This window comes from Marmota marmota, unplaced genomic scaffold, assembly GCF_001458135.2.
Source record: "Marmota marmota marmota unplaced genomic scaffold, marMar, whole genome shotgun sequence".
NCBI classification, from domain to species: Eukaryota; Metazoa; Chordata; class Mammalia; order Rodentia; family Sciuridae; genus Marmota; species Marmota marmota.
The window spans coordinates 33831434-33857963 of NW_026000082.1; the positions used below are offsets into that span (position 1 = coordinate 33831434).

A 26530-nucleotide genomic window follows, 5' to 3' on the forward strand; every position below is an offset into this window, starting at 1 on the left:
ATTTTATTTTGAAACAGGGATAACTATTTTGAGATAGCCAACTAAATTGCTAAGGCTGGCCTTAAATTTGTAATCCTCTTGCCTCAGCCTCCTGAGTAACTGCGAATACAGACATGTATCTCTATGCCTGGTGTCTCTCTCTCTCTCTCTCTCTCTCTCTCTCTCTTCCTTGTTTCCTTTTCTTCTTTCTCTTTACTTTCTTTTCTTTCTCTCTTTACTTCTTTCTTTCCTTCCTCCCTTCCTCCTTCCTTCCTTCCTTCCTTCCTTCCTTCCTTCCTTCCTTTCTGCAGTGCTGGGGATTGAATGCAGGGCCTTGAGCATGCTATGTAATTGCTCTACCATTGAACTATGCTCCCAGCCCTCTTCTTAATTTGCTGTAATATTTTTACAGAAAATCTCTGTAATTTCATCCTTAAATATTTCCATATATATATTTCCATATGTGTGTGTGCGTGTTGTGCACATACAGAGATTTTATTATATAATCACACTACCATTTTCACTTAATAAAATTAATAGTAATGTTTTAGAATAATCTGAAATACTGTCTATATTTCAATTTCTCTTATTTTCTCAAGTATGTCTGTGCCCTGAACAATTTGTTTCGTCCTCCAGACCTATTCTCTGCACAAGTAACAGAGACAGGAGCATACCTCAACAGACTCAGTGATGCCATTTATTAAGCTGCAGAGTCAATCAGCCAGGCATTGGAGGGGCTCATTTTGGGGATAGAAAATGGCCCCCAGTTACAAGAGGGGTCTGCATTTTATAGGTTACAATGAGAGTGACTTAATCATTGGAGACTTCTGCAGAACGTGTGTGTTTGGGCAGTCAGGAAACAGGTTGTAAAAGTGTTGCTGGGAAAGGATGGAAAGTCCCAAGCTTATCTTCTTCCTCTGGGGTTCATTGTCACTGGGAAAGGATTATGTTTTCCTTTTCCCCAGGGATTGTCATTTTCCATATCTTTCACTCTCCACGTTCCATCTCACACTACCCCTGAAGCTGACTGTAAGAGTCAGCCAAACCGAGGCACGAGAAAGCCATCACAAGATGGAAGAATACAGCAGTGGGGGTATTTATTTCTTGTTTCCCTTCCTGCTGCAACACTAAGGGTCGGCAGCAGCTTTCTACCCAAGGTCACAGCTCCTGTCAGGTGGACCTCCCCAGACAGCCACCCTCTTCGGGTTCCAGGAGCTGCTTCCTCTTCTCAGTTGTGCTATGACACAGGCTTCTCATCCTTGGCAGCTGCTGAAGACTACACCATTCCTTTGGGTCTCTGGCCCTGTCCACATCTCTCTAAAAAGAAAAGGGAGAAAGAGAGAAGCCCTATGTCCCCAATTGCCCACTGTGGGTGTGCTGTCTCTGTCCAGGACCCTACCTGGTACATATGTCCTTTTATAGTTGATTTGATGATCTGGGTTCCAAACAAGAGCCGTGTGTTGTCTCAGATCTTTGTATCTCCTATGTCCCTTTTATCTGGAACAGTGCCCTCCTTTGTTTGTTTTTTGTTTTCATGTGACTTATTTGAAATAAGTGGATCCATTGTTCCATAGAACGTCCTGCATTCTGGGTGTGGCTGATTGCTTCCTTGCGGGGCCCTCAAATTTATTCCTCTGTCCCTTTAGGTTAAATCTAGAGGTTTGATTAGATTCAAACTTGGATATACTTTAAAGTAGAGCTGATAGAATTTGTTATCAGAATGGCTATGGCATGGGAAAGAAAGAGCTGACCTCACTTTCCTTATTTGTAAAATGTTGTAGTAACGTCCACCTACCTACCTTGCTTCCCCCCCCCCCCAGTACCTGGGATTGAACCACTGAGCCACATCCCCAGCCCTTTTTAGTATATTTTATTTAGAGACAGGATCTCACTGAGTTGCTTAGGGCCTTGCTGAGTTGCTGAGGCTGGCTTTGAACTCATGATCCTCCTGCCTCAGCCTCTCAAGCCTCTGGGATTACAGGGTGGGCCACGGTTCCTGGCCTACCTTGCTTATTAATTTCAAAAAAGATCCTGATACACAGTTGCTACATGTATACATGTGGAAGGGACTATTGGAAAACAGGCTGAGCCAAACAGTCCTGGACCTTGAGCTGGGAGTCCTGAAGATTGGCTGATGGAGGCTGGCTGATCCAGTCTTGGAGGCCAAAGGAGGGCTGAGGAGACAATGCCATTTGGGGAAGGATGATTCAGGTTGGGAAGCAGAGCTGGGGCCTCATCTTCCAGGGAAATAGTTTGCATGAAGGTTAAAGGCAGCAAACAGACCAGGTCATGTTGCATCTCAGGGCCCTTGAGCAAGAGAGACAAGGAGAGACGACCAAATTGAGCCTGTTTGGAGATCTCTGACTGAGGTCTGGGGTGTGTCTCAGGACCTAAGAAGAATGTGTGGAACAGTGTGGGTGAATGAGAATGAGGAAGGAGGTGTGTGGGGGCAGATGCGAGTGACAGGGAGAGTAGAATGGGCACCTGAGTGATCATCTCCATGATGGTATTTACAAGTGTGTGTGGGGGGTGGTTTGAGTGCGTCTTCCTGTGATGGGGATGGAGCTGGGGAGAATGACTGGACTTTTGGCTCTGGTTTTTAGAGCTGAAACACCTGTCAAAGGAGCCATTTTTGGCTTTGATAAGGAACAGGAGAAGGGATCTGAACAGTAGGAAGTGGCAAGCCCAGACAACCAGAGTGGAGCTGAGGCTGGACACTGAATCAAGAGCCAGGACCCTGCACTCCTGACTGTTTTGCACCTGCCTCACTGTGAGACCTGGTCCTTTCTGGGCCACAGTTTCCCACTCTGCTCAAGGGAGTATTGGATAAGCTTATATTTGAGGGACTTGTTTCCTTAGACAGTATCCACCACAAGGGCTTCTCAGTAAATGTTGCTTGGTTGATTGAATAAATGCATGGATAAGTGGATTAGAAACTTTGTTACCCCCAAATTCCACCCCCCGACACAAGTTCACCTGTGTTCACCCTCTCAACTGCCCACACTATTCTCCATGAACTGTCTTGCTGCCAATCTCCAGCTCAGGGCCCTCCCCTGAGCTCTGCAGTGCTCTGTCCCCAAGGATTTTGGGGCCTCAGGGTTTCTTGGTCGCCAGGGCTGCCCTGTCCAATCATGCTGCTGACCACAGTAGTGCTTCAAGCTCCCTCTTCCCATCCTTCCTATATCCTGGTGGCCGCTCCCTTTCCTGCTCCCTGGCTCTCAATTTCTCCCCGCACTGAGACACACAGACACTGATGAGCACTTACGTATCTGCAGGCACACACTCCACCTCTCTCTCTCTCTCTTAACTCCCTCGGTCTTGCTCTTTGCTCCCTCATTCCTCTCTTGGACTTCTGTTTACCTCCCTCTGTCCTTCTCCCTCCATCTCTTCCTCGGCCCTCTCCTTTCCTTCCTGACTCCCTCCCGCCCTCCCCGCTGGCTAAGTGTTTTTTGGTCTCTTCTCCTTTTTCCTCTTTCTCACTCTTCCGTCTCTCCTGAGCACACCCCCTCATACTTTTCTTGCTTCTCTCTCTTTGGCCTTGCCTCTCTGGTCCTGCGGAGCTGCCCACACTCTACCCCGCTCCTAGCTCCTCAAGAAGCTCTGCCTAGTGCCCAGGGCCTTGGTGGGTCAGCTTGGAGGTTCCTGTGGCATCTGTCGAAGAGGCCCTAGGGTCACTGCATTTCCTCCTGGGGGTGACTTGGCAGTGATATGTTCTTTTTCCTCACTTCTGCAATTGCCAGAAGACGGCATAGAGGCTGGAACTAGGGCCCAGACCCAGAGAGACAGGCTCCTCGGCTTAATGACTGGTCCTGTGACAGGTAAGGGGGTGTCCCAGTCCGGCTGGGAAAGGGGAAAGTTTATGAAAATGTCCTCAGGAGGCCAAGATTGTGCCCACTGGCTGCAAATGGGTGGTTCTGTTTTTACTTTTCTTTCTTTTTTTTTTTTTTTTTGGTACTGGGAATTGAACCCAGGACAATTTACTACTGAGCTATAGCCCCAGTCCTTTTTATTTTTTATTCTGTGATTTTTCCATTAGGGTCTTGCTAAGTTGTCCAGGCTGGCCTTTAACTTGCAATCCTCCTGCCTCAACCTCCTGAGTCAATGCGATCACAGACATGTGCCATCGTGCCCACTGTTTCTGTTTTTAAGGGACTACTTTGGCATCTTTCTTAGGCCCAGAAAGAACATCTTGTGACCAAACTTTTTCAGGGAGCCCAGCACACTTCTTTTGTATTCTGAGACCAAGGCAGAGCTGAGGTGACCTCAGAGGACTCACTAGGAGGTGATGATGGTGATGAGAAGGGGCTACTTGGATTTAGGAAGCCGAATGCTATCTGCTTTACTAGCTGTGTGTTTTTTGGTCAAGTTATACCCCCCTCTCTGTGCAGTTTCCTGAATTGTTAAATGAGGCCAATGCCATCTCCCTGGTGGGATTATCAGGAGAGGAGGAAGGGTCTTGTACAGGGCTGGGTACTTAGGGACTCACAAAATGCTGGGTTTCTCTGGGGGATGATGAAGATAACCAGCATATTGGTACGAAGGACCAGGCCCACCACTAGTTTTGCCATGATATTTCGGTTGCTAGTGACAAAGCTCAGGCTGGCACCTCCTTTCCTTCATTGTCAGAAAGTCCAATTATGGGGCCAGTGATCAGAGCTTACTCACCTGGAATGAAGGGAAGATTGAGGGACAGCAGGCTCTCTCTTAAACACCAGGCGGTTTTCATGACCTCTAACTAAATGCCCAGCTGTGTCCCAGGTGCTTAAAACCTGGGATGGGGTAGGTTGGTTTCTGCCAGGAAAGCTAAAGAAAGAGACATTTGTCTTTCTTTGCGAGCCGACAACCTGGCCAGAAAGGGAAGTCACCTCTGGAGGTGACTGGCTGTGGGCCTCTGGTGAGTACCCAGAGTTTTGATTGCTGACAAGTTGGGTCCTTGGATAATTCAAGAGCCTCTTTCCTTTTTTGCAGATTGGGGATTAAAATACTGATCTTTTGGGTTTGTGGAGAGGACGAAGTAAGAAGCTGGGTAGGAAGTGTTTTGTTAATTGTAAAATGATATACTAATGTGAGCCAACATGCACTGCTAATAAGGACACTGTAATTCTTACTGTAAATGCTTTAGGATAAGGAAATGCCTTAGGAATTTGTTTTCTCCTTGCCCTTAGTAGAGTTTGGCATGTAGTAAGAACATACCAATAACATTCATTGAACACCTGATGATAAAGTGGTATGCTGTAGTTTGTAGAGAATGAGCAGTGAGCCACAAGCCCCGATCCAACCCTGACACTGTTGTCACTTTGGGCAACCCCTAGTTTCTCAATCTGATCAATGAAGGTTTGGGTAAGAGATCCTTAGTCCATGGTGTTAATGATAAAACGTGCCTCCAGAACTGGATTTCTTCTTGATTGGTGTTGGGGAAGAAAAGGGATATGACGAGAGACTGAGATCCTGTGTTTGTCCTTTTGTGGGGACCAGGGACTTCCCTCTCCTCATCCCAGGCCTGTGAATAAGGTTTTGTTAAAGAAGAGAGCTTTTTCTTTTCTTTTTTTTTATGCCCCCTTAGGGCCCAGATTTGGAGCTGAGCTCAGGTGGCTGATGACCGAAATGTGCAGTGCCCTTTCTGATTTGAAAAGTCTATTTCAATTTTCCAATGCTTTACTGTTTACCAAACTCTCTGTCACCCCACCCCACATAATCTTACTTCCTTTTTACAGCAATGCCTCAAGGTAGTCAGGGCACCCCATTTTGCAGATAAAAGTTCCAAGGCTCAGAGCTGGCAAGAGACTTACTTGAGATTGTACATGACACTGTTGAGACCAGAGACCCAAACCCTCAATTCCAATTGCGGTACTTTCTCTCCAACCACCCCTGGCTTCTTCCAAAAGAGATCTAACTAGCTTGGTATATAGCTGATTTGCTTATTAACACATGTTTCTGAGAACAGTAGGTAAGAGAGTGCCCGGCTGTTAAGCAAATTGCTTCATTTGGCTGTCACAACTACCCTGTGAAGGTTTTTTTGTCATCATTTTGTAGATGAAGAAAGTTGGGAGAGGCTCAACCAGGAAAGAAGAGAGCTGAGAGCAGACTCTTCAGGGACAGTGATTGTACTCCATGTCCTCCCCTGGGCTAGGCCCTGGACTGGCCCTGAGGGCACCAGCAAAACCCAGGACTTCCAGGCTGGGAAGAAGTGCTTGCAATTCCTGGTATAACAAAAGCCAGTACCCTGTGCTTGGGAGGCCCAGGGATGGAGGCATCTCCTCACTCCCTCTTCCCTGCCCAGGTTATTCCAGGAAGCAAGGTGAGGGAGAGTGACTCACAGACAGGTGCCACCTGGGTATCTGGAGCAGGAGAGAACCTGGTTAGGCTCTAGGTCCCCCAATTCTATGGGGATTTCCTAGACCAGTTGAGTGGAGGCTGAGTCACATCAGTGTAATATGCATACCTGGTGTCAAGGTGGGGTCTCCAAGGAGGAGAATTGGAAATGGTCTTCTGTTGCCTTTCATTTCTTTTCATAATGTTCTGTATATTTCAGTGTATAAGGCTTCAGTCCTTGACTAAGCCTATTCCTGAGTATTTAATTTTATTTTTGCAGCATGGGGGATTGAACCCAGGGTGCTCTACCACTGAGCTACATCCCAGCCTTTTTATCTTCTATTTTGAGACAGGGTCTGACTAAGTTGGGGAGACTGGCCTTGAACTTGCCATCCTCCTGCCTCAGTCTCATTATAGGCATGCACCACTGGGCCTTGCTCTTTTTTTTTTTTTTTTAAATAGGGATTGAACCCAAAGGGCCTCAAACCACTGAGCAACATTCCCCAGCCCAATCCCCCCCCCCTTTTTTAAAAAAAGACAGGATCTCGCTAAATTGCTTAGGGTCTTCCTAAATGGCTGAGGCTGGCTTTGAGTTTATGATCCTCCTGCCTCAACTTCTCAAGTTGCTGGGATTACAGGCATGTGCCATAGCACCCAGCTTGGCTTATTTTTAATACTATTGTAAATGGAATTTTATTTTTAAACTAATTCTTTCTTTTTTTGGGGGGTGGTAGTGCTGGGGATCCTGGGGATCCAACCCAGTGCCTTGTGCATGTGAAGCAAGTGCTCTACCATTGAGATACATCCCCAGCCCCTAATTCTCCTTTTTTAAAGGTCCATTTTCAAATCTTCATTTTGTCAATGAGGAAATGGAGACTCAGGGTCACAGAGTGAGTTTACTGTTTGAAGAAGAATTTGATCCCAGCTCTGATGCAAGGCAAGAGTCAGGTGGATACAGAGCAGAGCCTATCTTCCTTTTGCCTTTTTCCCTTTCTGACTTCAGGTTATAAAGGTAAAATCAAGGTCCCAGATCAAAGGCATCTCTTTCTGGGGCTTTATAGCATCTGGAACTTCTATTCTTGGGCCACAGGACAAGCCTATAAGTGAAGGAGTTGCCAAAGAGCTGTTGGCTTCTAGCAGGGACCACACCTTGGCCTAGGAGAGTCAAGATGGTCTTTGGAGTTCAAAATCCCCAGGTGTGGTGACACACCCCTGTAATCCCACCTACTTGGGAGGCTGAGGCAGGAGGATCATAAGTTCAAGGCCAGCCTCAACAATTTAGTGAGACCCTGTCCCAAAATAAAAAATAAAAAAGACAGGGGATGTAGCTCAGTGGTAGAGTCTTGCATAGCATGCACAAGACCCTGGGCTCCATCTCCAGTACCAACACTAAAAAAAAAAAAAAAAAAAAAAAAANATATATAAAATGAAAAAGATGTCCAGTCTGTCACTCTCTGAGACTATGCAAAAGTCTATTTTCTTCTCTAACTTCACTTTTTTCCCCCTGGAAAAATAGGCATTTTATTTGAAAAAAAAATGGATGTAAAACCATCTTGCAAAGCTGATTTGAGCTGGAAATATGATTATGAGTAAGAAATGTCTACATTTCACTGGTAAATGGTACTCAGTGCCTTGAGTTTAGGTGAGCTGACTCAGGTTCCCCTTCAACCACATACTCCCTACAGAGCAAGAGGTTCTTGAATACAAGTGGGTATGCCCATAGGGAACCTGTATGTGTCCCCCCAGCCCCAGCTTCTAGCTCAAATTCAACTGGTGAATGCACTCTCAGGCCTGCAGGGCTGTAAGGAGTTGCTAATATAAGGAATGTAGATGAATTTGGATATATCTGTCTTATAGCTTATAAATATTTAGACATTTCTATTCTTGACCTCAACTGTCCCCAATGTTAGGGACTGGCCTGAATGGTGAATCCAACTTCCAGACTCACAGTCTACACTGTGGAATTAACCAGCACATATTTTCTTCTGCCCAGTTCCTGATGGTCTCTCATGTCTGACCGTCCATCAGTGGATGGGAGCCCCTTCTCCAGGTTCATAGGAGCTGGGAATGTTTCCATTGGAGATGGGGGCTGAACGCTGTGCAGGGCAGAAGGTGGGAGATCCGGATGACAGAATTAGAATTCTTCTGTCTCCATGAATATTTATGGCCTCCCTGTCCCACCCCCAGCTGAGGACAGGGCTCGGGCCAGCTGCCCAGCTTTGATCCATCAGGGAACTGTGCCCATGTGTTAAATTGAGTGGTCTGAGCCACCTCTCCCTCCAAATGCTTGTTTTCTTCCTGAGCTTTTGAAAGCTTTGTTGGCATTAGCTGGAGGCTCTATCTGGGGCTGGTGGGAGAGCCAGTATGTGGGTCAGAGTTCCTGGGTCAAGCGGTTAACCAAAGTCTCCCCTGGCTCCAAGCTGTTGGGCCAATGAGGAGGGGAAGACCTGGTTATTTGGGGCCCAGGTTTTGTTCTAGTCACTTTGAATTCATCTTTGGAATCATTTTTAGGTTGGTTGGATTTTTTTTTTTTTGGTGGGGAGTAACCAGGGATTAAACTCAGGGGCACTCAACCACTGAGCCACATCCTCAGCCTTATTTTGTATTTTATTTAGAGACAGGGTCTCACTGAGTTGCTTAGTGCCTCACCATTGCTGAGGTTGGCTTTGAATTTGTGATCCCCCTGCCTCAACCTCCCGAGCTACTAGGATTACAGGTGTGAGCCACTGTTCCTGGAGGTTGGTTATTTTTTGTGGTACTGGGGATTGAACTCAGGGCCTCACACATATGGAACCATTTAACAAATTATAAGATTTTACTAATGAAAAGATGGAGTTCACTTGCCTGGGATCCCGTAGCAAGTAAATGGTAATCCAGGAAGAAACCTTGGTCTTTCTGCCTCTAGAGCTTTGTTCTTCCCATCCCACCCACCCACAGTGTACCTCCCCCAGAGGGACTGTGTCAGGATCCCTGGAATACTTGTTGGAGGCTTAGTCTTTCCCTCCCTCCCTTCCTTCCTTCATTCCTTCCTCTTTCTTTCCCTAGTGCCTGACACTGGGGGTAAGGGGATGAAAAAGATTGGTCCCTGTTCTCAAGAAGTTTCCATTCTGGTGAGGAAATAGACATAGAAGTTAATATTTAAAATGTATTGTGTCAGGGGCTATGCTGAACAGTGCGCCCAGTGCCAGTGTCCTAGACAAGGAGGCAACTCCATTTTGCCAGTGGCAATCAGGGAAGGCATCCCAGAGGAAGCACTCTTTGCTTGTTTGTTTGCAGGACTGGAGATCAAACCTAGGGCATGTGCAAGTGAGGCAAACGTTCTCCTGAGCTACATCCCCAGCCTTTTTATTTATTTATTTATTTTAGGCCGAATCTTACTAATTTGCTGAGGGTCCTGCTAAATTGGCTAGGCTGACCTTGAACTTGTGATCCTCCTGCCTCAGTCTCCCAAGTCCCTGGGATTATAAGCATGTGCTACCTCATCTGGTAGAAGCACTCTAGATTAGGTCAGAGAGGGTAAGATTTTTCTAGGTAGACCAATAGGCAAAGGGAGTTCTCAGTGAGGGTACAGCTTGTGCAAAGGCATAAAAGAGAAGGATTTTTTAGGGAAGCAGAAAAGAAGTTCAGCACAGCTAGGGTAGAGTATGACTAGCACGGAATTGTGGGAGATGAGATGGGAGAGAAGCTTGGACTTATTCTGGGCAATGGGGAGCCATGGACAGTGTTAGATCAAACAAGTCTCTAGCTGGTCTGTGTTGAGCAAATTATCTCTCAGACTTTGGTGTGTATATGAATCACCTGGGAATCTTGTTAAAATACAGATTCTGAAACAGCAGATCTGGGTGGGGCAAGAGTTCTGTATTTCTAACATGCTGTTGCTGGTCCAAGGACTGCTATTTAGGTAAAAAAGTGGTAGAGGGCTCGCTCTACTCAGGCAGCTGCTCTGGGAGTACAGGCAATCCTGTGGGTTGCTGGGTATTTGCTCAATGGACAAATATTTCCCAAACTCCTACTCTGGCAAAGCTCTTATTGAGTGCTGGGGATGGAGAGAGGAATTGGAAATGCCACTCTCTGGTTCATGCCACCACAACGTCTTACCTCCCAAACAGTCTGTTTCTCTGTTTCCACTCTTGCCTCCTGCCCTCTATTCTCTGCCCAGCAGCTAATGCCAGGCAAATGGTATGACTTCTCTGCTCAATAACACTCCAGAAACTCTGAGATGATCACAGGACAAGATGCAAACTGGGCCTAGGCCTGTTGCCGTCTGATCACATTTCAGTGTTCCCATTTCTCACTCCTTTAGGGCTACACTAACCTTTTAGTTCCTTAAACATGATAAACTCATCCTTACCTCAGAATGTTTTGGACTTATTCCCACCCAGGCCCTTTGCACATCCTTTCTCCTGGAATATCTTTCTTCCAGATTGCCCTCTGACTTATTCCTTCTCACTTTTTAAATTTCAGCCCAGGTAAAGTACAGGCTTTGCAGATCCTTAAAGCATATAAAATTTGTAGGGGAACTCTATGAAGAAAAGATATCAAATACGTTATTATATATAGGACCGAGGAGGGGTCCTGGAAACTTAAGGGCCACAGACTTCATGGTAAATCTATCTCTGGTTTCCTTTATGTTACCTTCTCTGAGAAGCCTTTCCTGACCACTCTATTTAAAGCAGCTCTCTGCATGGTGTGGTAGTGCACAACCTGTTATGCCAGCTACTCAAGAGGCTGAGGCAGGAGGATGACAAGTTTGAGACCAGCCTGAGCAACATAGAGAGACCCTATCTCAAAAAGGGTTGGGGATGTAGCTCAGTGGTAGAGCACTCCTGAAAGCAGCCCTCTTCCCAATCTTCATCATGTCACCATTTAAAATTTTTTTCTTTATTGAATTCATTACAATTTGAAATCATTTCTTTATCTCTCTACCTTTTAAAAGTTATTAATTAATTTATTTATTATTTTAGTACTAGGGATGGCAACAAGGACCTCCCACATGCTAGGCAAATGCTCTACCACTGAACCACACCCTCAGCTCTTTTTGCATATTTTTAGTTTACTCCCCCAAGTAGAGAATAAACTCCTGAGAACAGAAACCTCATCTATTTCATTCCTGCAGTATTCCCAGAGTAGTACCCTCACCCAGCAGGATGTCAATAACTGTGAGGTGAATGAACGAACTTGGTCTCTGCTTCTGGAAGGCAGAGAGGACACATGCAGGCAATTTCAATAAGATTAAAAAGCCATGAGTGAGGGAAACCCAAAGGCCTGGGGGTGGGGACATGGATGTAGGAGGCAGGAAGAATGAGGAAAAATGATCTAGAGGAATTTAGGTTTGAACAATCTTAGGCTGTTCCATAGTCAGCCAGGCAAAGAGAAGGAGGGAGGGATGTGCTAGGCAGAGAAATAGCAAGAATAAAAGCACACAGGTGTGAGCCCCAACCCCAGAGGAGACACACTGGTTTCATTTTGGATGACTTCAAAGTTCTATTGATCAACAAGGTGCAACTAGGCACTAAGGGAGGAGAGACCAAGGGAGAAGGAGTCACATGGGGCCCAGGAACCTGGGATTGAACGGAGGGGGCAGCAGAAATGGGACGAGCCAGGGTGATGGGTCCTGTGGGCACCAAGGGCAATAGCTTTGGGAAAGTCAGGGTTCTACCAAGGACCCCCACACTGATTCTGGCCCTGTAATTGGAAGGAAGAAGCCCATCTCTCCTGGGCCTCCTGTGGGGGCCATGTGGACTGGGGAGGCTCCACAGTGAGACAAACCCGAATGTCCACTCTTCAAGGTGGGGTTTCTGGGAAGCCGATTTTGAGCTGGAGGTTGGCATATAGGTCCATATTTCCTGGAGTAGGCAAATACCAGGTTGTATATAATTTTATCAATGAATACTTCAGTATGTGTATCAAATGCGTAAGGAGTTAAAAAATAATCATAACCTCACTATCATATATAACATAATTAACATAAATATTTTTGGGGGTGGTGCTGGGAATTGAACCCAGGATCTCACTCAGGTTAGCCACATCTCAGCCCTGGTGCTAATTTCTTTTCTTTTTCTTTTTCTGGCAGTACTGAGGATGAACCCAAGGATACTGTACCACCGAACTATATCTCCATCCCCTTTAATAATTTCATTTTAAGACAGGGTCTTGTTAAATTACTGAGGCTGGTCTTGAACTGGCGATCCTCCTGCCTCAGCCTTCTGAGTTGCTGGGATTGCAGGTGTGCACCACAATACCCACCTAATATCTTAATTCTAATATTTATTTAGTTTGTTCTTTAGTTTCCCAATTGTCTAAAAAACAGGGTTGTTTTTTTTTTCCAATTGGTTTATTTGAATCAGGATCCAAACAAGGTCCATACCCAGCATTTGGTTACTCAACTGAACTTCATAAATGAGAATTTGACATTCCCCTTGTTCTCTTCTCACTCACTCCTCAGCTCAGCCTTAGAAGCTGCACTCTGATCACACAAGATGGATTTCTATATTGCCACATTCAGTGTTTGGTGTTTTTTTTGTTTGTTTGTTTATTGGTCTCCCTGTAGCTTTCCACATTGTTGACCACTTGATCTCATGCTTTTGAAAATTTCTTCCCTTAGATCTCCGGCATGGTAGATCTGGTTCTCTTCCAGCCTCTCCAACCTACCTCTGCTGTCTCCATAGGTTTCTCTGCCTTTGATTCCTTTGATGTTCGGCTCTTAGGAGTTTAAACTTGATCTTCCTAAATGTTTCAGAGGCACCCCAAATGTGATGTCTCTAAATGAATTCATTCTCCTCACCCCTCTATGCTATTCCTTCTCAGTATCATCTCCATGGAGACAGGCCACCAGAGCCCCAGTCATCTGGCCCAGAAACCTAGCAGTTCTCCTTGATTACTCCCTTTCTCTCAATCAATATCCTATTTGTCACCATGTCTGTCCATCAAATTTCCCAAATAATTCTCACAACTATCCATTTCTATCTATTCACTCTGCCAGAACCAGGCCTCTGGCTCTTCAGATAATTGTGGCTGTCTATGTGTTGTCTCCCTGCCCCTCATCTGCAGCCCTTAAAGTTTATTCTTTATATAGCTGAGATGTCAAAGCCATTTTCCCCAAACTCAGGTCCAGCCTTTTCTCTTCCTTACTCAGAATCCTTCAGTGACTCCACATTTTCTGCAGAATAGAGTACAGATGGCCCTTGGTTTACGCTGGCTCAATTTAAGATTTTTTCAGCCTTGCAATGGTGCAAAATTGATGTGTATTCAGTAGAAAACATACTTCAGATTTTGAATTTAAGTGAAAACAGGATCACAATTAATGCCAGGGAAAAGGGAGAATCAGTAATACTGTCTCATGATGGGCAATGGCAGTGAGCCACAGCTCCCTGGAAGTCGTGTGATCACAAGGGGGAAATCACCAAGACTCTATAGTGTACTTGTTGCTAAGTTAAGTTAGATGTAGCAAATGAATACTCATTTATGCCATTTTCAACTTATGGTGAGTTTATTGGGATATGATCCCCTTGTAGGTGGAGGAACCTCTGTACTTACTACTTAGCCTGACATTCAAGACCCTTCCTGATTGACCAGTGTTTACTTTTTTAGCCCTTTCTCTCCTTACCTCCCTCAGACTTTACGTTTTCACCAAACTGAAGGTCTCAAATTCCTCAGAACAAGGTACATCTTCTGTTCTTGCAGGACTATGTACTGTCCCCTCTACCTGGGATTCTTCTTCCTTCATGAGGCCAGCTCTCCTGCTTCCCTCATCCCAGGTCATTCCTCACCCTTAAGATTGCTCTGGGCACAACTTCTCTGAATTCCCACTACACCTGCCACCTCCATCATCAGAGCACTTATCACTGAATCTATCTATCTCTGAATCTCTCTCTTGCAAAATGGTGTGTGAGTCACGCAGGGGCAGGGACAAGGACTGTTCTCTGAGGCCTCAGTACCCTGCTCAGGTCTTGGAGCCCCAAGTGCTTGTCTAACGAATCCAAGAATGGGTGACTGGGCAGGTGAATTGGGCTAATCAGTGTGTACACCATGTTCACATGGTGGTATTAAAATTTTTTTAAAAATCAAAATTAATGCAAAAAAATTCATGATGAACAAATTATAAAAAATTTAAGTGAAGACAGGATCCCAATTAGTGCCAGGGAAAAGGGAGAATCAGTAATACTCATTTTGATTTTTAAAAATATTGCATTAAAGTATTATTTCCCAGCTGGGCACAATGGTGCATACCTATAATCTCAACTACTCAGGAGGCTGAGGCAGGAGGATCACAAGTTCAAGGCTAGCCTGGGTAATTTAGTGAGCTCCTGTCTCAAAATAAAAAGGGTTGGGAAAAGTAAAATAAAATAAAATATAATAAAAAGGGTTGGGGATGTAGCTCAGTGGTAGAGTGCCCAGCACTAAAAAAAAAAAAAACATTTTTTTTTCCTCTTGATTACTGAAGTTTTAGTGCTCTGCTTTACACTTTGCACCCAGTAAGTGCTTTACTTGCCTTGCCCTCACCCTGGCCCTGAGGCGTGGGCAGGCCTGGCACAGTGGGCAAGACACATGATGTCCTAAAAATATTTCCAGAAATAGTTGCCCTCACCCTATTGAGCCAGAGCCCAAAGAAGAAGGAAAACCCAAAGAAGAGGAAGGCACTTCCTGTGTGGGTTGGGGGAAAGGGACATGACTTCTCCAAAGAACTAGAGTAAGCGCCTTGCCCTGTGGGCTGCCCTCACCCTGAGGTCTCTCAGAGCTGACCATCTGTGTGTTCTTGTCGTAGATAGAGTCCTGCACAGCACGAGAGTCCCAGGTGAGGGCTTAAAGGAAAGGGGAGCTGAGACTGTGGAGCAGCAATATTCAAATCTCTCAGCAATCATTTTTTTGGGGGGTACCAGGGACTCAGAGGCACTCAACCACTAGCACATCCCAGCCCTATTTTAGCGTGTCACTGTTGCTGAGGCTGGCTTTGAACTTTTGATTTTCCTGCCTCAGCCTCTTGAGCCACAGGGATTACAGGCAAGCACCACCTCGCCTGGCTCTCTCAGGAGTCTTTTCTATCCTTAAAAATTATTAAGGGCACACTGGGAATGTAGCTTAGTGGTAGAACACTCGCCTAGCTTGGGTCAGACCTGGATTCAATACCCAGTAAGACAGGTAGACATGCATGCACACACATACCCACACCCGTGCACACGACATGAGAAAAAAATTATTGAGAGCCCCCAGAAAGTTTTGGTTTATATAGAGTATATCCATCAATATTTACCATATTCAAAACGAAAGCTAAGACATTCTAAACATTTTCATTTTTAAATTTAGAAACCTATGATGGGGCTGGGGTTTTGGCTCAGCGGTAGAGTGCTCGCCTAGCACTTGTGAGGCCCTGGGTTCGACCCTCAGCACCACATATATTTATTTTTTTCTTTTTTTGTGGTGCTGGGGATTGAACCCAGGGCCTTGTGCATGCAAGGCAATCACTCTACCAACTGAGCTATATCCCCAGCCTCTCAGCACCCCATATAAATAAATAAAATAAAGATATTGTGTCCACTACAACTAAAAAATATTTTTAAAAAATTAAAAATGCATGAATAAATTCCTTCCATATTAACATAACTTTTTTTTTGAAAAATAACTAGATTTTCTAAAACATAAACAATTTAAGGAGAGGAGTGGCATTGATTTATATTTTATATAAACCTCTTTAGAATCGGGCTTAACAGAAGACAGCTGGATCCTCATATCTGCTTCTACATTCTGTCTGTTGAGATGTGTTGTTTGGGTTGAAGTACGTGAAGAAATCTGCCCTCATATAACTGTGCACTGTGCACTTCTTTTCTCCTGCCCCTGTACTACGGATTTAATCCAGGGACAATTTACCCGCTGAGCTATATCCCCAGCCATTTTTAAGTTTTTAAATTTAAATTAAAAAATTTTTAATTTTTTCTTTAGCAGGATCTTGCTAAGTTGATGAGGCTGGTCTTGAATTTGTGATCTTCCTGCCAGTCTACCAAATCACTAGGTTAATAGGTGAGTGTCACTACTGCACCTGGCACAAATGGTAATTTCTTAAAGATTAGTTACAATGTAGGACATGAATCATATTCATGAACTTTCATTTATTTACATATATTTTTTGTAGTAGGGATTGAATCCAGGGGGACTCTACCACTAAGCTATATCCCCATCCCCTTTTTATTTTTTATTTTTTGAGACTGGTTTCTCTAAATTGCCCAGGCTGGCCTCAAACTTGCAATCCTCCTGTTTCAGCCTTAGGAGCCACTGGGATTACAGGTGTGCACAATTGTGCCCAGCTGTAACTTTTTTGAAACCCTTTACACTATAGTATATTGGTTTATCTTGCCATTTGAATGGATCTTTAATCCACACATAATTTTATTCAGAAAAATATTGGCTCAGTGATTTACGCAGGTCTTCTAATGTCAGCCTTTCATTATATAATATAAAAATTGCATTTGTTAATATTTCCAGCAATCTTGGAAAATTTTTTTTATTTTATTTTTTGGTGCTGGGTATTGAACCTATGGGCTCATGTAATTCATGGGCTTGTGCTCTACCATTGAATTATACCCCAGGTAGAAAATTATTTAAGTATTAGAAAGCTGGGAAGCTCAAGCTGGTAGATACAAAAAATTCCTATTGTCCCTTGAACACTCAAATTTCACCATTGACAACTAATCCTATCATTTGAGGTGACAGGCTTCCTTCATTTATATATGAGAAAATGTCTGCCAATTCCCCACATCTGAAAAACCATAGTTTGTCAGTCATTTTGAAGGGCGACCCATAAAGAACGTTCAGTTCACAGCTCAAACAATCAGAGAAGTGCTGTTTGCTGACCATCATTTTGTTTCCATTTGCTATAGAGGTCTTTCATGTGTGTTTCCCATTTTACACACAGAATATTAAAGATGTATACTAAAGTTGACCAAAATAAGAACTTTCCTCACTTTATGAAGGACACTTAATTAATCTATTTATTTATTTTGTGGTACTAATGATCCAACCCAGGGCCTTGCAAAGGCTAGGCAAGGGTTCTGCTAATGAGCTACACCCACAGCCCTTTTTATTTTTTATTTTGAGATGGGGTCTTGCTAATTTGTCCAGGCTGGCTTTGAACGAGTCATCCTCCTGTCTCAGACTTGAAAGTAGCTGGAATTACAGGCTGTGCCACCATGCCTGGCTATGAAGGACATTTTTTTTTTTTTAATATTTTTATTATTTTTTAGTATTTGGCGGACACAACATCTTTGTTTGTATGTGGTGCTGAGGATCGAACCCGGGCCGCACGCATGCCAGGCGAGCACGCTACCGCTTGAGCCACATCCCCAGCCCCTATGAAGGACATTTTAAAGTCAAATTAACTTTTTATTTATTTTTTCAATTATTTTTACACTGCCAGTCCATGGCTGTGAAGAATACAATGACTCCTAGTACGGTTTGGTCTCACTTCCTTGCTTTGTGCTAAGGAGCCAGCAGTTTTGCTTACCATTGCTTTTGTACGATTAGTATAAATGTCAACACAGTGGAAAGGAAAATAATGCCTTGGTATTATTGTGAAAATAGTTTTCTCCTGGATTCTTATCCTCCATCCCTAATTCTATGGCCTGCCCTTTGAGAACTATCATCCTGGATCTTCGAGATCAGATGGCAAAACTACCTTGAGGAAAGGAAAAGATCCCAGGAGAGTAGAAGCTAGCAATTTTGCTGCGGGGGAAGCAACATAAAATGTGCCCTCTGCCAAGCATAGTGGCATACACCCATAGTGCTATATACTTGGGAGGTCTCAAAATTTTAATTTCAAATTCTGTCTATAGAAAAATATTCATATTTTATCAGAAAAAAATTAAAATTTTTTGTGATATGGATTTTTATGGATTTTATGACTGGAAATAGATTCATAAAAACATTATTTTATGTAGAAAGAAAAAAAATGCTGCCAATTATTTGGAAGATGACATTGATTTTAGAATTTAAAAATATGCAAAATTAGAATATGTAAATGTATTAGTCTGCTATAACAAAATACTTGAGACTGGGCAATTTGTAAAGAGCAGAAACTTATTTCTCTTGGGTCTGGAAGCTGGAAGTTCAAGGTCAAGATTCTATATGTTCAACCAGAAAAATGAGAAGAAGTTAAACTCCATTTATGTATGATGTGTCAAAATGCATTCTACTGTCATGTATAACTAATTAGAATAAAAAATAAATGAAAAAAAAAGATTCTGTGTGTTGAGGTGTGGTGTCTGTTTCCAATATGGCGTCTTGAACACTGTGTCATGGTAGAAGGGATGGAAATGTCAAGAAAGATTGTACCCTTCAACCCTAAACCCTTTCATAAGGGTGCTTATCTTATCCATGAGGGCTCCACCTTTGTCACCTCCCAAAGGCTAGACCTCCTAATGTTATTGGGGATGAAGTTTCAACATAAATTTTGGAGGGGACACCATTGTTGCAGACCACAGCAGGGAATCTTGGAGTTGATGAAACAGGATAGACTTTTCTTGGTTCTTTATTAACCAGTACCTTTGTATGGTCTTTCAGGCACACCCGGGACCCTATGATCAGCTGACCCTTTCAGCCTACAGCAATGGAGCCAAATGGCTCCTCCCGTGTGGATTCCGAGTTTCGATACATTCTCTTCCCAATTATTTACAGCATCATCTTTGTGGTGGGGGTCATTACCAATGGCTATGTGCTATGGGTCTTTGCCCACTTGTATCCTTCCAAGAAACTAAATGAGATAAAGATCTTCATGTTAAACCTCACTGTGGCTGACCTGCTCTTCCTGATCACCCTGCCACTGTGGATTATCTATTACTACAACCAGGGCAACTGGATTCTACCCAAATTTCTGTGCAATGTGGCTGGCTGCCTCTTCTTCATCAACACCTACTGCTCCGTGGCCTTCCTTGGAGTCATCACTTATAACCGCTTCCAGGCAGTCACACGGCCCATCAGGACTGCTCAGGCCACCACCCGCAAACGTGGCATCTATTTGTCCCTGGTTATTTGGGTGTTCATTGTGGCCGCTGCATCCTACTTCCTTATCTTGGACTCCACCAACATAGTGATGGATAAGGTCGGCTCGGGCAACATCACCCGTTGCTTTGAGCATTATGAGAAGGGCAGCGTGCCGGTCCTTGTCATCCACATCTTCATCGTGTTCAGCTTCTTCCTGGTCTTCCTCATTATCCTCTTCTGCAACCTGGTCATTATCCGCACGCTCCTCCTGCAGCCCGTGCAGCAGAAGCACAATGCACAAGTGAAGCGCCGGGCGCTGTGGATGGTCTGCGCTGTCTTGGCGGTGTTCATCATCTGCTTCGTGCCCCACCACGTGGTGCAGCTGCCCTGGACCCTGGCTGAGTTGGGCTACCAGGACAGCTACTTCCACCAGGCTATAAACGATGCACATCAGGTCACCCTCTGCCTCCTTAGCACCAACTGTGTCTTAGACCCTGTCATCTACTGTTTCCTCACCAAGAAGTTCCGCAAACACCTCACTGAAAAGTTTTACAATATGCGCAGCAGCCGGAAATGCTCCCGGGTCACTACTGACACAGGCACCGATGTGGTCATGCCAGTTAACCAGATCCCTGTGGATTCTCTCAAAAATTAGTCCTTGCTTGTTGGGGTCAGGCCCCAAATCTTCTCTTTTATCCATATCCTGGATTGAGCTGGAGGAAGAAGGGATATTTGCTGTGGTCACCACTCCCTGGCAGTGGTAACTCATTAAGCTTGGAGGCAACCTCACTCAGGCAGGGGTGAGAGCAGCAAGGGACTGCTGGAAAAGCCAGAGCTAGAATGAGCCCCTCATATGCTTTTGGGCACATACTATGCTAACTTTGGCTGATGAACTTATGCTGAGCCCCTGAGTCTGATGGGTCTAGGAGCCAGGTTCTGACTTTGGAGGTAGAGTCAGAGCCACCCAGTACTCCCCCCAGGGGCAACAGCCTAAAGCTCTGGGCAATGACTCCCAAGTGCTAAAGACGAAAGTGGGTTTTTGGGAAAGAGATTTGCTGAGTGGGAGAATCTTTGGGGCAGAGTTTGATGTAGGATGGTGCCATCCTCTTTCCACCCACAGGTAAAAGGCCTTTGTGACATTTCTCAGGGGAAGTGACTCAGTGGAATCTTCTGATTCACACAGCAGCCTGTCCCAATGGCAACCAGAGAAGATAAAACATGAACAATAAAAAACTAGAATGGGAGCCTGTTTTCTGAGGCACATGTATCTCTCTGCAAAGGCCTCACCTCGGGCCTCAGTCAGCTCTGAGTGAGGGGGAGAAAGATGGCCACCCCAGCCATCTTTCTGTCTTAGCAGCTCCTAGGCCTGGCCATGAGTTCACAGCCAGCTTCAGCAAAAGTGAGATGCTAAGCAACTCAGTGAGACCCTGTCTCTAAATAAAACACAAAATAGGGCTGGGGATGTGGCTCAGTGTCAAGTGCCCCTGAGTTCAATCCCCAGTACCCCCCACCACCAAAGCCCCCCAAACAGCCCCTAATTAAATACCTTCTGTGGAGCAGCCACCCCCACAAAATTTGGATTTGTCCAGGTCAGGGCACCTTGATGTCCAGAGGCTTCTATTTGAAACAGGCACTTAGGCTAGGAAGAGCCAGAGGTTTCTGCATAGAAGGAACCTGCTTGGTCTCTGGGAGGATCCTCCCAATCAAGTCTCCAGGAGGTGGAAGGGACGATTATAGTCCTAAGGTCTGGCAGGGGTCAGATTTTCTTGAGGATCTCTGGATACCTATTTATGATTTTTGGCAAGTATATTTAAAAGAGACTCAAATCTTACCCTGAGACAAGTACCTGTTGTGTGAGCCTGGTAGCCTTAGATTCAAGGGCTTGAAGGAGGCTTCTCTGGATTTTTAGAGCCTTGTAGTCCTTCTAAGAAATCTTCATTCTTTGAAGCCAGTGTTCCCATGAAGCTGGGACTCTTGTTTCTGCTTTGCTAGGCAAGCACTGGTTTGCTGATCTTGATAAATGTCTCCCATTTGGTCAGTAACCTGTTTTGGGGACAGTAGCTATGGGCTGGACCCTAGCTGATGGTGACCAGGTGGTTAGAGCAGCATATTTGAACTATGGTATTACATATAACTACGGTATCACATATTTGAACTACGGTATCACATATCACATAGACAGTTTTGGCTTTTCACTTCCTGCCAAGGGACCAGGAACTCACTTTTCTACCTCTTCATTGTTACCTGTGGAGTAAACCCTACCTCGTTGGGTTATGAGCAGTGAGTGTTAAGGCAGACACCCCTTGATCAGAGTGACTGCTTAAAACAGAGTCACCCCTTTTCTGAGAACTTGACCCCCTCAGTCTTCCAGTTGGAGCTGAAAGGATGAGAGGTGGGCACTAGATTCAGGGATGCTGTTTCAGGCTTTGCAAGAAGACATGCAAACCTTGGAGCTGTGAATTTGTCTGTGTGTTCATCTGTGGATGTAGGGGCTGGGGTGGCCACCGTGTGAGTGTAGTAGAGAAAATGGCTCTGCCCAAGAGAAGATGTGCAGAGAGAAACCACAGGAGCCTGAAGAGAAGAGGGGACAGCGCTTCCAGGGGCCTGCTGGTTATCCTCTGTACTCCTTCCTTTGTGTCCTATGAAATTCCCTTGTCAGGATACCTTTTCTTATCTTGCTTAATCTAATCTGAATAGGGTCTGTTACTTGCAACCAAAAAAGTCCCAAATGAAGTAAGTGTTTATTGCTACTGCACAATATTTCCTGAATGTCAGTCATTTGCATATCTTCTTGCGATGTTTGCAGTATGGCTGTATCACCTGGATGTTTACTTAATAAATATTTTCCTGCAGTCAATTTTTAGAACTTATGTTTATTGAAAAGAAAAAACTTAAAATTGAAAATGAAAACTAAATGCCACCAGCCACAAGTAGAAGGTAAATGTAAGCATGAAAACATAACTAGGAAACATGTTTCTCTGTGTTCTATCTGAAGTTACCACATATGCCCCAGTGACTTGTATAGCATACCTCAGGGAACCCTGCTGTCATGTGGATAGTGCCCAGGATCTGCATTTAGTAATTGCTCAATAAAAAAACAACTGATATTCATAACATGGTAACTTATGATTACCCCATTGCTTCTCCCAGGATGTTGTCCAATACACAGGTGAGGATCTTATGTCCACCCTGGGGCCATGGTCTTAGAAGGAGTATACAGTTGCCCCTCTATATCCATCAGTTCCACATCCCCAGATTTAACCAACTGCAGATTGAAAATATTTGGAAACAAAATTGCATCTGTACCGAATATGTACAGTAAAACAACTTTTTTGGGGGAAGGGATGGGTAATAGGGTTTGAACTCAGGGTTTGAACACCTCAACCACAGAGTCACATCCCCAGTCCTATTTTTTGTACTTTATTTAGAGACAGGGTCTTCTCTGAAGTGTTTAACGCCTCATTTTTTGTTGAGGCTGGCTTTGAAATCACAGTCCTCCTGTCTCAGCTTACCCAGCTAATGGGATTACAGGCGTGCACCACTGTGCCAGGCTAAAACAACTACTTAATACACCGTTTACATTGTATTTGGCATTATAAGTGATCTAGAGTGACTTAAAACATGTGGGAAGATGTGCAGAGATTATATGCAACAACTATATTATTTTATTTGAGGTATTTGAACGTCTGTGTATTGGGGTATCTGTGGGGGTCCTGGAATCAATCTCCTTTGGACACTGTGGAATGACTGTAGTAGGTTGTAGCTGTGCCCCAGCCCAGATCTCACCACCCCAGGACAGCCACACTTACTCATCCTGTAGTCTTTGCCTGGTTGTGAGGCATCTTTTCTTTGTGACATCCTAGAACACCTCCTAAGGGCTTCCCAAATTCCTCCAGGCAACATTTTAGAGCCGGGAGGACCCAACTTTATAGACCTTAATTATCATGATTATTGAGGTCAATCCATTTTAATGTTTGTCATCCCTATCTTGTGGTGCAGGAACTAGATTTTAATCATTTATGTATCCAGTTTCTCACACCTGCCTGTCTCCAAAAAGTGTGACTTCCCCAGGGTGTAGAGTAAACACATGCATGCACTTCAAGTGGGTTTAAAGAGACTCTGTGGGAACAAATGGGGAAGAAATTTAATATATGTTCCAAAGTCCATATTTTAATGGACAATGTGGAGGATTCTCAGAGGATCAGAACAGTTTAGAGCTGGGGGGTGGTGTCTAACTCCTTCGTTTTGCAGGGGGAATAAAGGACTCAGAGGGGCTAAGTTATCACAGAAGTTACACAGCATGGAACTGCAGCAAAAACAGGGCTGGCTGTTCACTTGTATCTCTTTCTTCTTGCAGTAGTGTCAGGGGTGCTGGGAAAATCTGAGTTATAATTCTTTTTATGAAACGTCACCAATTAGGATTTCCAAGATGCCCTGTGAGTCAGGAAAGGCTCACCCTACAATTCACACACCATCCCCCTATCTATCTCATCCTTTGACCCAAGAAACCAGTGTGATCTCAGTTGGTGAACTGTTGGCTCACACAGACCTGGCTTCATCAGGATGAATCACAGATACTAGTGTAGTAAGTGCAGATCATGGTGACTAGAACAGGTTTGTTTATACCATATTTTTACTCATCTATGTTAAATCCGTGCTCAAGACCTAAGGCTGCAAAGAGATACAACAAAACCCTCTTGTAAAGCACCTGGTTTTGTACAGAGTATATATTTCTGTAGAACAAATCATGATCCTCCTGACATCCTGCCAGTGAGCCATCCTACCACCACCCATCCATGCATCCATCCATCCAGTACCCAACAAACAAACAAACAAACAAACCAAACCTGTAAAAGGCACCTGTGGAGTGCCTTTTATAGGTTTGTTTTTGCAGTTCTGAGAATCAAACCCAGGACCTTGCACATGCTAGACAAGCATCTACCACTGAGTTACACCCTCAGCCCACTTTTTAAATTTAGCTTTATTTTGTTAAATAAAATAAAACAGGGTCTCGCCAAGTTGTCCAATTTGGACTCAAACTTGTGATCTTCTTTCCTCAGCCTCCTGAGCAGATGGAATTACTGATGTGTACCACCATGTCCTGCAAAACAGTTTTTTTTTAATCTGTTATCTCACTGAAACCTTATACCTTCCCTGAAAGATAGGTGGTTTTATCAACATTAAAGAATAAAATGAACAAGGACCCGAGTTGACTGAATAAAACACAGTGGCTACCTCCCAGGTGTGCAGAAGGGAGGGGGCCTATTTTTTTCCACTGAGCCCCAGTTATTTGCTTGCCTCTTTCACATATCCTGTCTCACTGAGCACTTACTGAATAGTTATTTTCATGCCCATTTTACATATGGGTAAAATTAGGCTCAGAGATTGGTAAAGGTAAAAAAGCTGGTAAGTAGCAGAATAATATTGAAACCTAGATCTTCCTCAGAAAGTAGTGTCCCTTCTCACCTCCCCTCTTGACCATGTGATGTAACTCTCATCCAGTTCCTCTAGATAGGTTGGTGGGTGCTGGGGCAGGAATCTACGGAACAGCAGCTAGTGGGGGCCTCTATCTTGCTACTTCTGGCTCCCACTTTGAGGTCTCTTGTGCTCCCTATGCAAGCTGAAGTCCCCCAGGGACTCTTCCATAGTTACATGAAGGTTTCTCTTTCCCTGTGTCCCTCCCTACACTTGGCATTCTCCAACTTTCAAATTGCAGGTAGGTGTGAAGTTAAATCCTAGTTTCAGTTGGAATTTCTCTCAAATGACTAAAGAGTAAACAGGTATTCAAAAGTCATTTGAACTGGAATTGAATTAATTCTGACTCTAAAGCCTGTGCAGTGTCACAGAGTGGTCAAATACAATGGCCTCTGGGGCCCAGAGTCAGGGTTCCATTTCTGGCTTGCCTATGATTTGGGGTAAGCTATGTAACCTCTCTGGGCCTATTTCTTTTTCTGTAATATGGGAATAATTACACTGTTTACATAATAAATGGTTTTGTGAAATTAGAATTGCTCAGGACAATGTGTGGCCCAGAATAAAAATAGTAAACATTGTATCTATTCTAATGGATTGTGTGTTCTCCACACAGCCTCCCTTTTTACTCCAGTTCATAAACCCAGGGCCCTGCTTCTTTTTACCAAGTTAATATTGTGTAACCCTGTATTTTCCTTAGAATGTGAAACTGTAGAGAGGAACAGAGTGTGACTAGTCAGGCTTTCCTTTTATTTGACACCCCAGGTCTTTCTACATACATTCAGAGAGTGTTTTAAGAAGTCACAATTGCCACATATATGAATCAGGGGATTGTGATCTTTGAATGGAAAAGATGAATTAGTTCCTTTTTTTTTTTTTGGTGCTGGGGATTGAATCCAGATGCATTTTACCATTGAGATACTGAGGCTGGCCTTGAACTTGTGACCCTCCTACCTCAACCTCGTAGGTCACTGGGATTACAGGCATATGCCACCATGTCTGGATGAATAAATTCCTTGAAAGGGAGGATAGAGCATCAGAGAACATTATCAACAGAGTGAAAAGGCAACCCCCATGGAATGGGAGAAATTATTCGCACATTATATATCTGATAAAGAATTGATATCTAGGGGGCTGGGATTGTGGCTCAGCGGAAGAGCCCTTGCCTAGCGTGGGCGGGACCTGGGTTTGATCCTCAGCACCACATAAAAATAAAGGCATTGTGTTGTGTCCATCTATACCTAAAAAATAAATATTAGAAAACAAAAGAATTGATATCTAGAATATATGGAAAACTCCCACAACTTAATAAAAAACCCAAACAACTTGACATTAAAAAGAAAAAAACAGATAAAGGATTTGAATATATATTTCTCCAAAGAAGTTAGACAAATGGCTAAAAGTCACATGAAAAGATATTTAATACCACCAATTATTATGAGAAAACAAATCAAAATGTCAACAAAATTAAAAACAGAAAATAATAAGTTTGGTAAGGATGTGGAAAAACTGGAACCCTTGTGCACTGTTGATAGGAACGAGAATTGGTGCAGTGGCTGTGGAAAACAGTATGGTGGTTCTTCAAAAAATTAAACATGGATTCACCATATGATTTAGTAATTCCATTTTTGGTTGTATATCCAAAATAATTGATAGTAGGGATATTATAATTTGAATTTCAGCTCTGTCACATACTGTGTGATCCCGGGCAAATCATTTCATGTCCTGAGCCTCAGTTTTTTTTTATTTGAAAAGTATGTATAATAAATGTTAATTCCCTTCTCATCCTGATGAACCC

General features: G+C 43.9%; 1 protein-coding gene across 5 annotated transcripts in view; it reads left to right on the forward strand.

The window, feature by feature from the left end:
• Ptafr (platelet activating factor receptor) overlaps positions 1–22117 on the forward strand; it is a 32400-nt gene extending 10283 nt beyond the window's left edge. For 2 of the 5 annotated variants that reach the window (XM_048816011.1, XM_048816010.1), the window contains exon 2: positions 18841–22117. In XM_048816011.1, coding sequence (XP_048671968.1) covers positions 18887–19915 — 1029 coding nt within the window. In that variant the 5' untranslated portion in view covers positions 18841–18886 and the 3' untranslated portion in view covers positions 19916–22117. Of the gene's footprint in view, positions 1–3204; positions 3798–16227; positions 16306–18840 lie in introns of those variants that run through there. The other 3 variants (XM_048816008.1, XM_048816009.1, XM_015485411.2) reach the window with 3 other exon arrangements.
• Positions 22118–26530: the final 4413 nt, after the last annotated feature.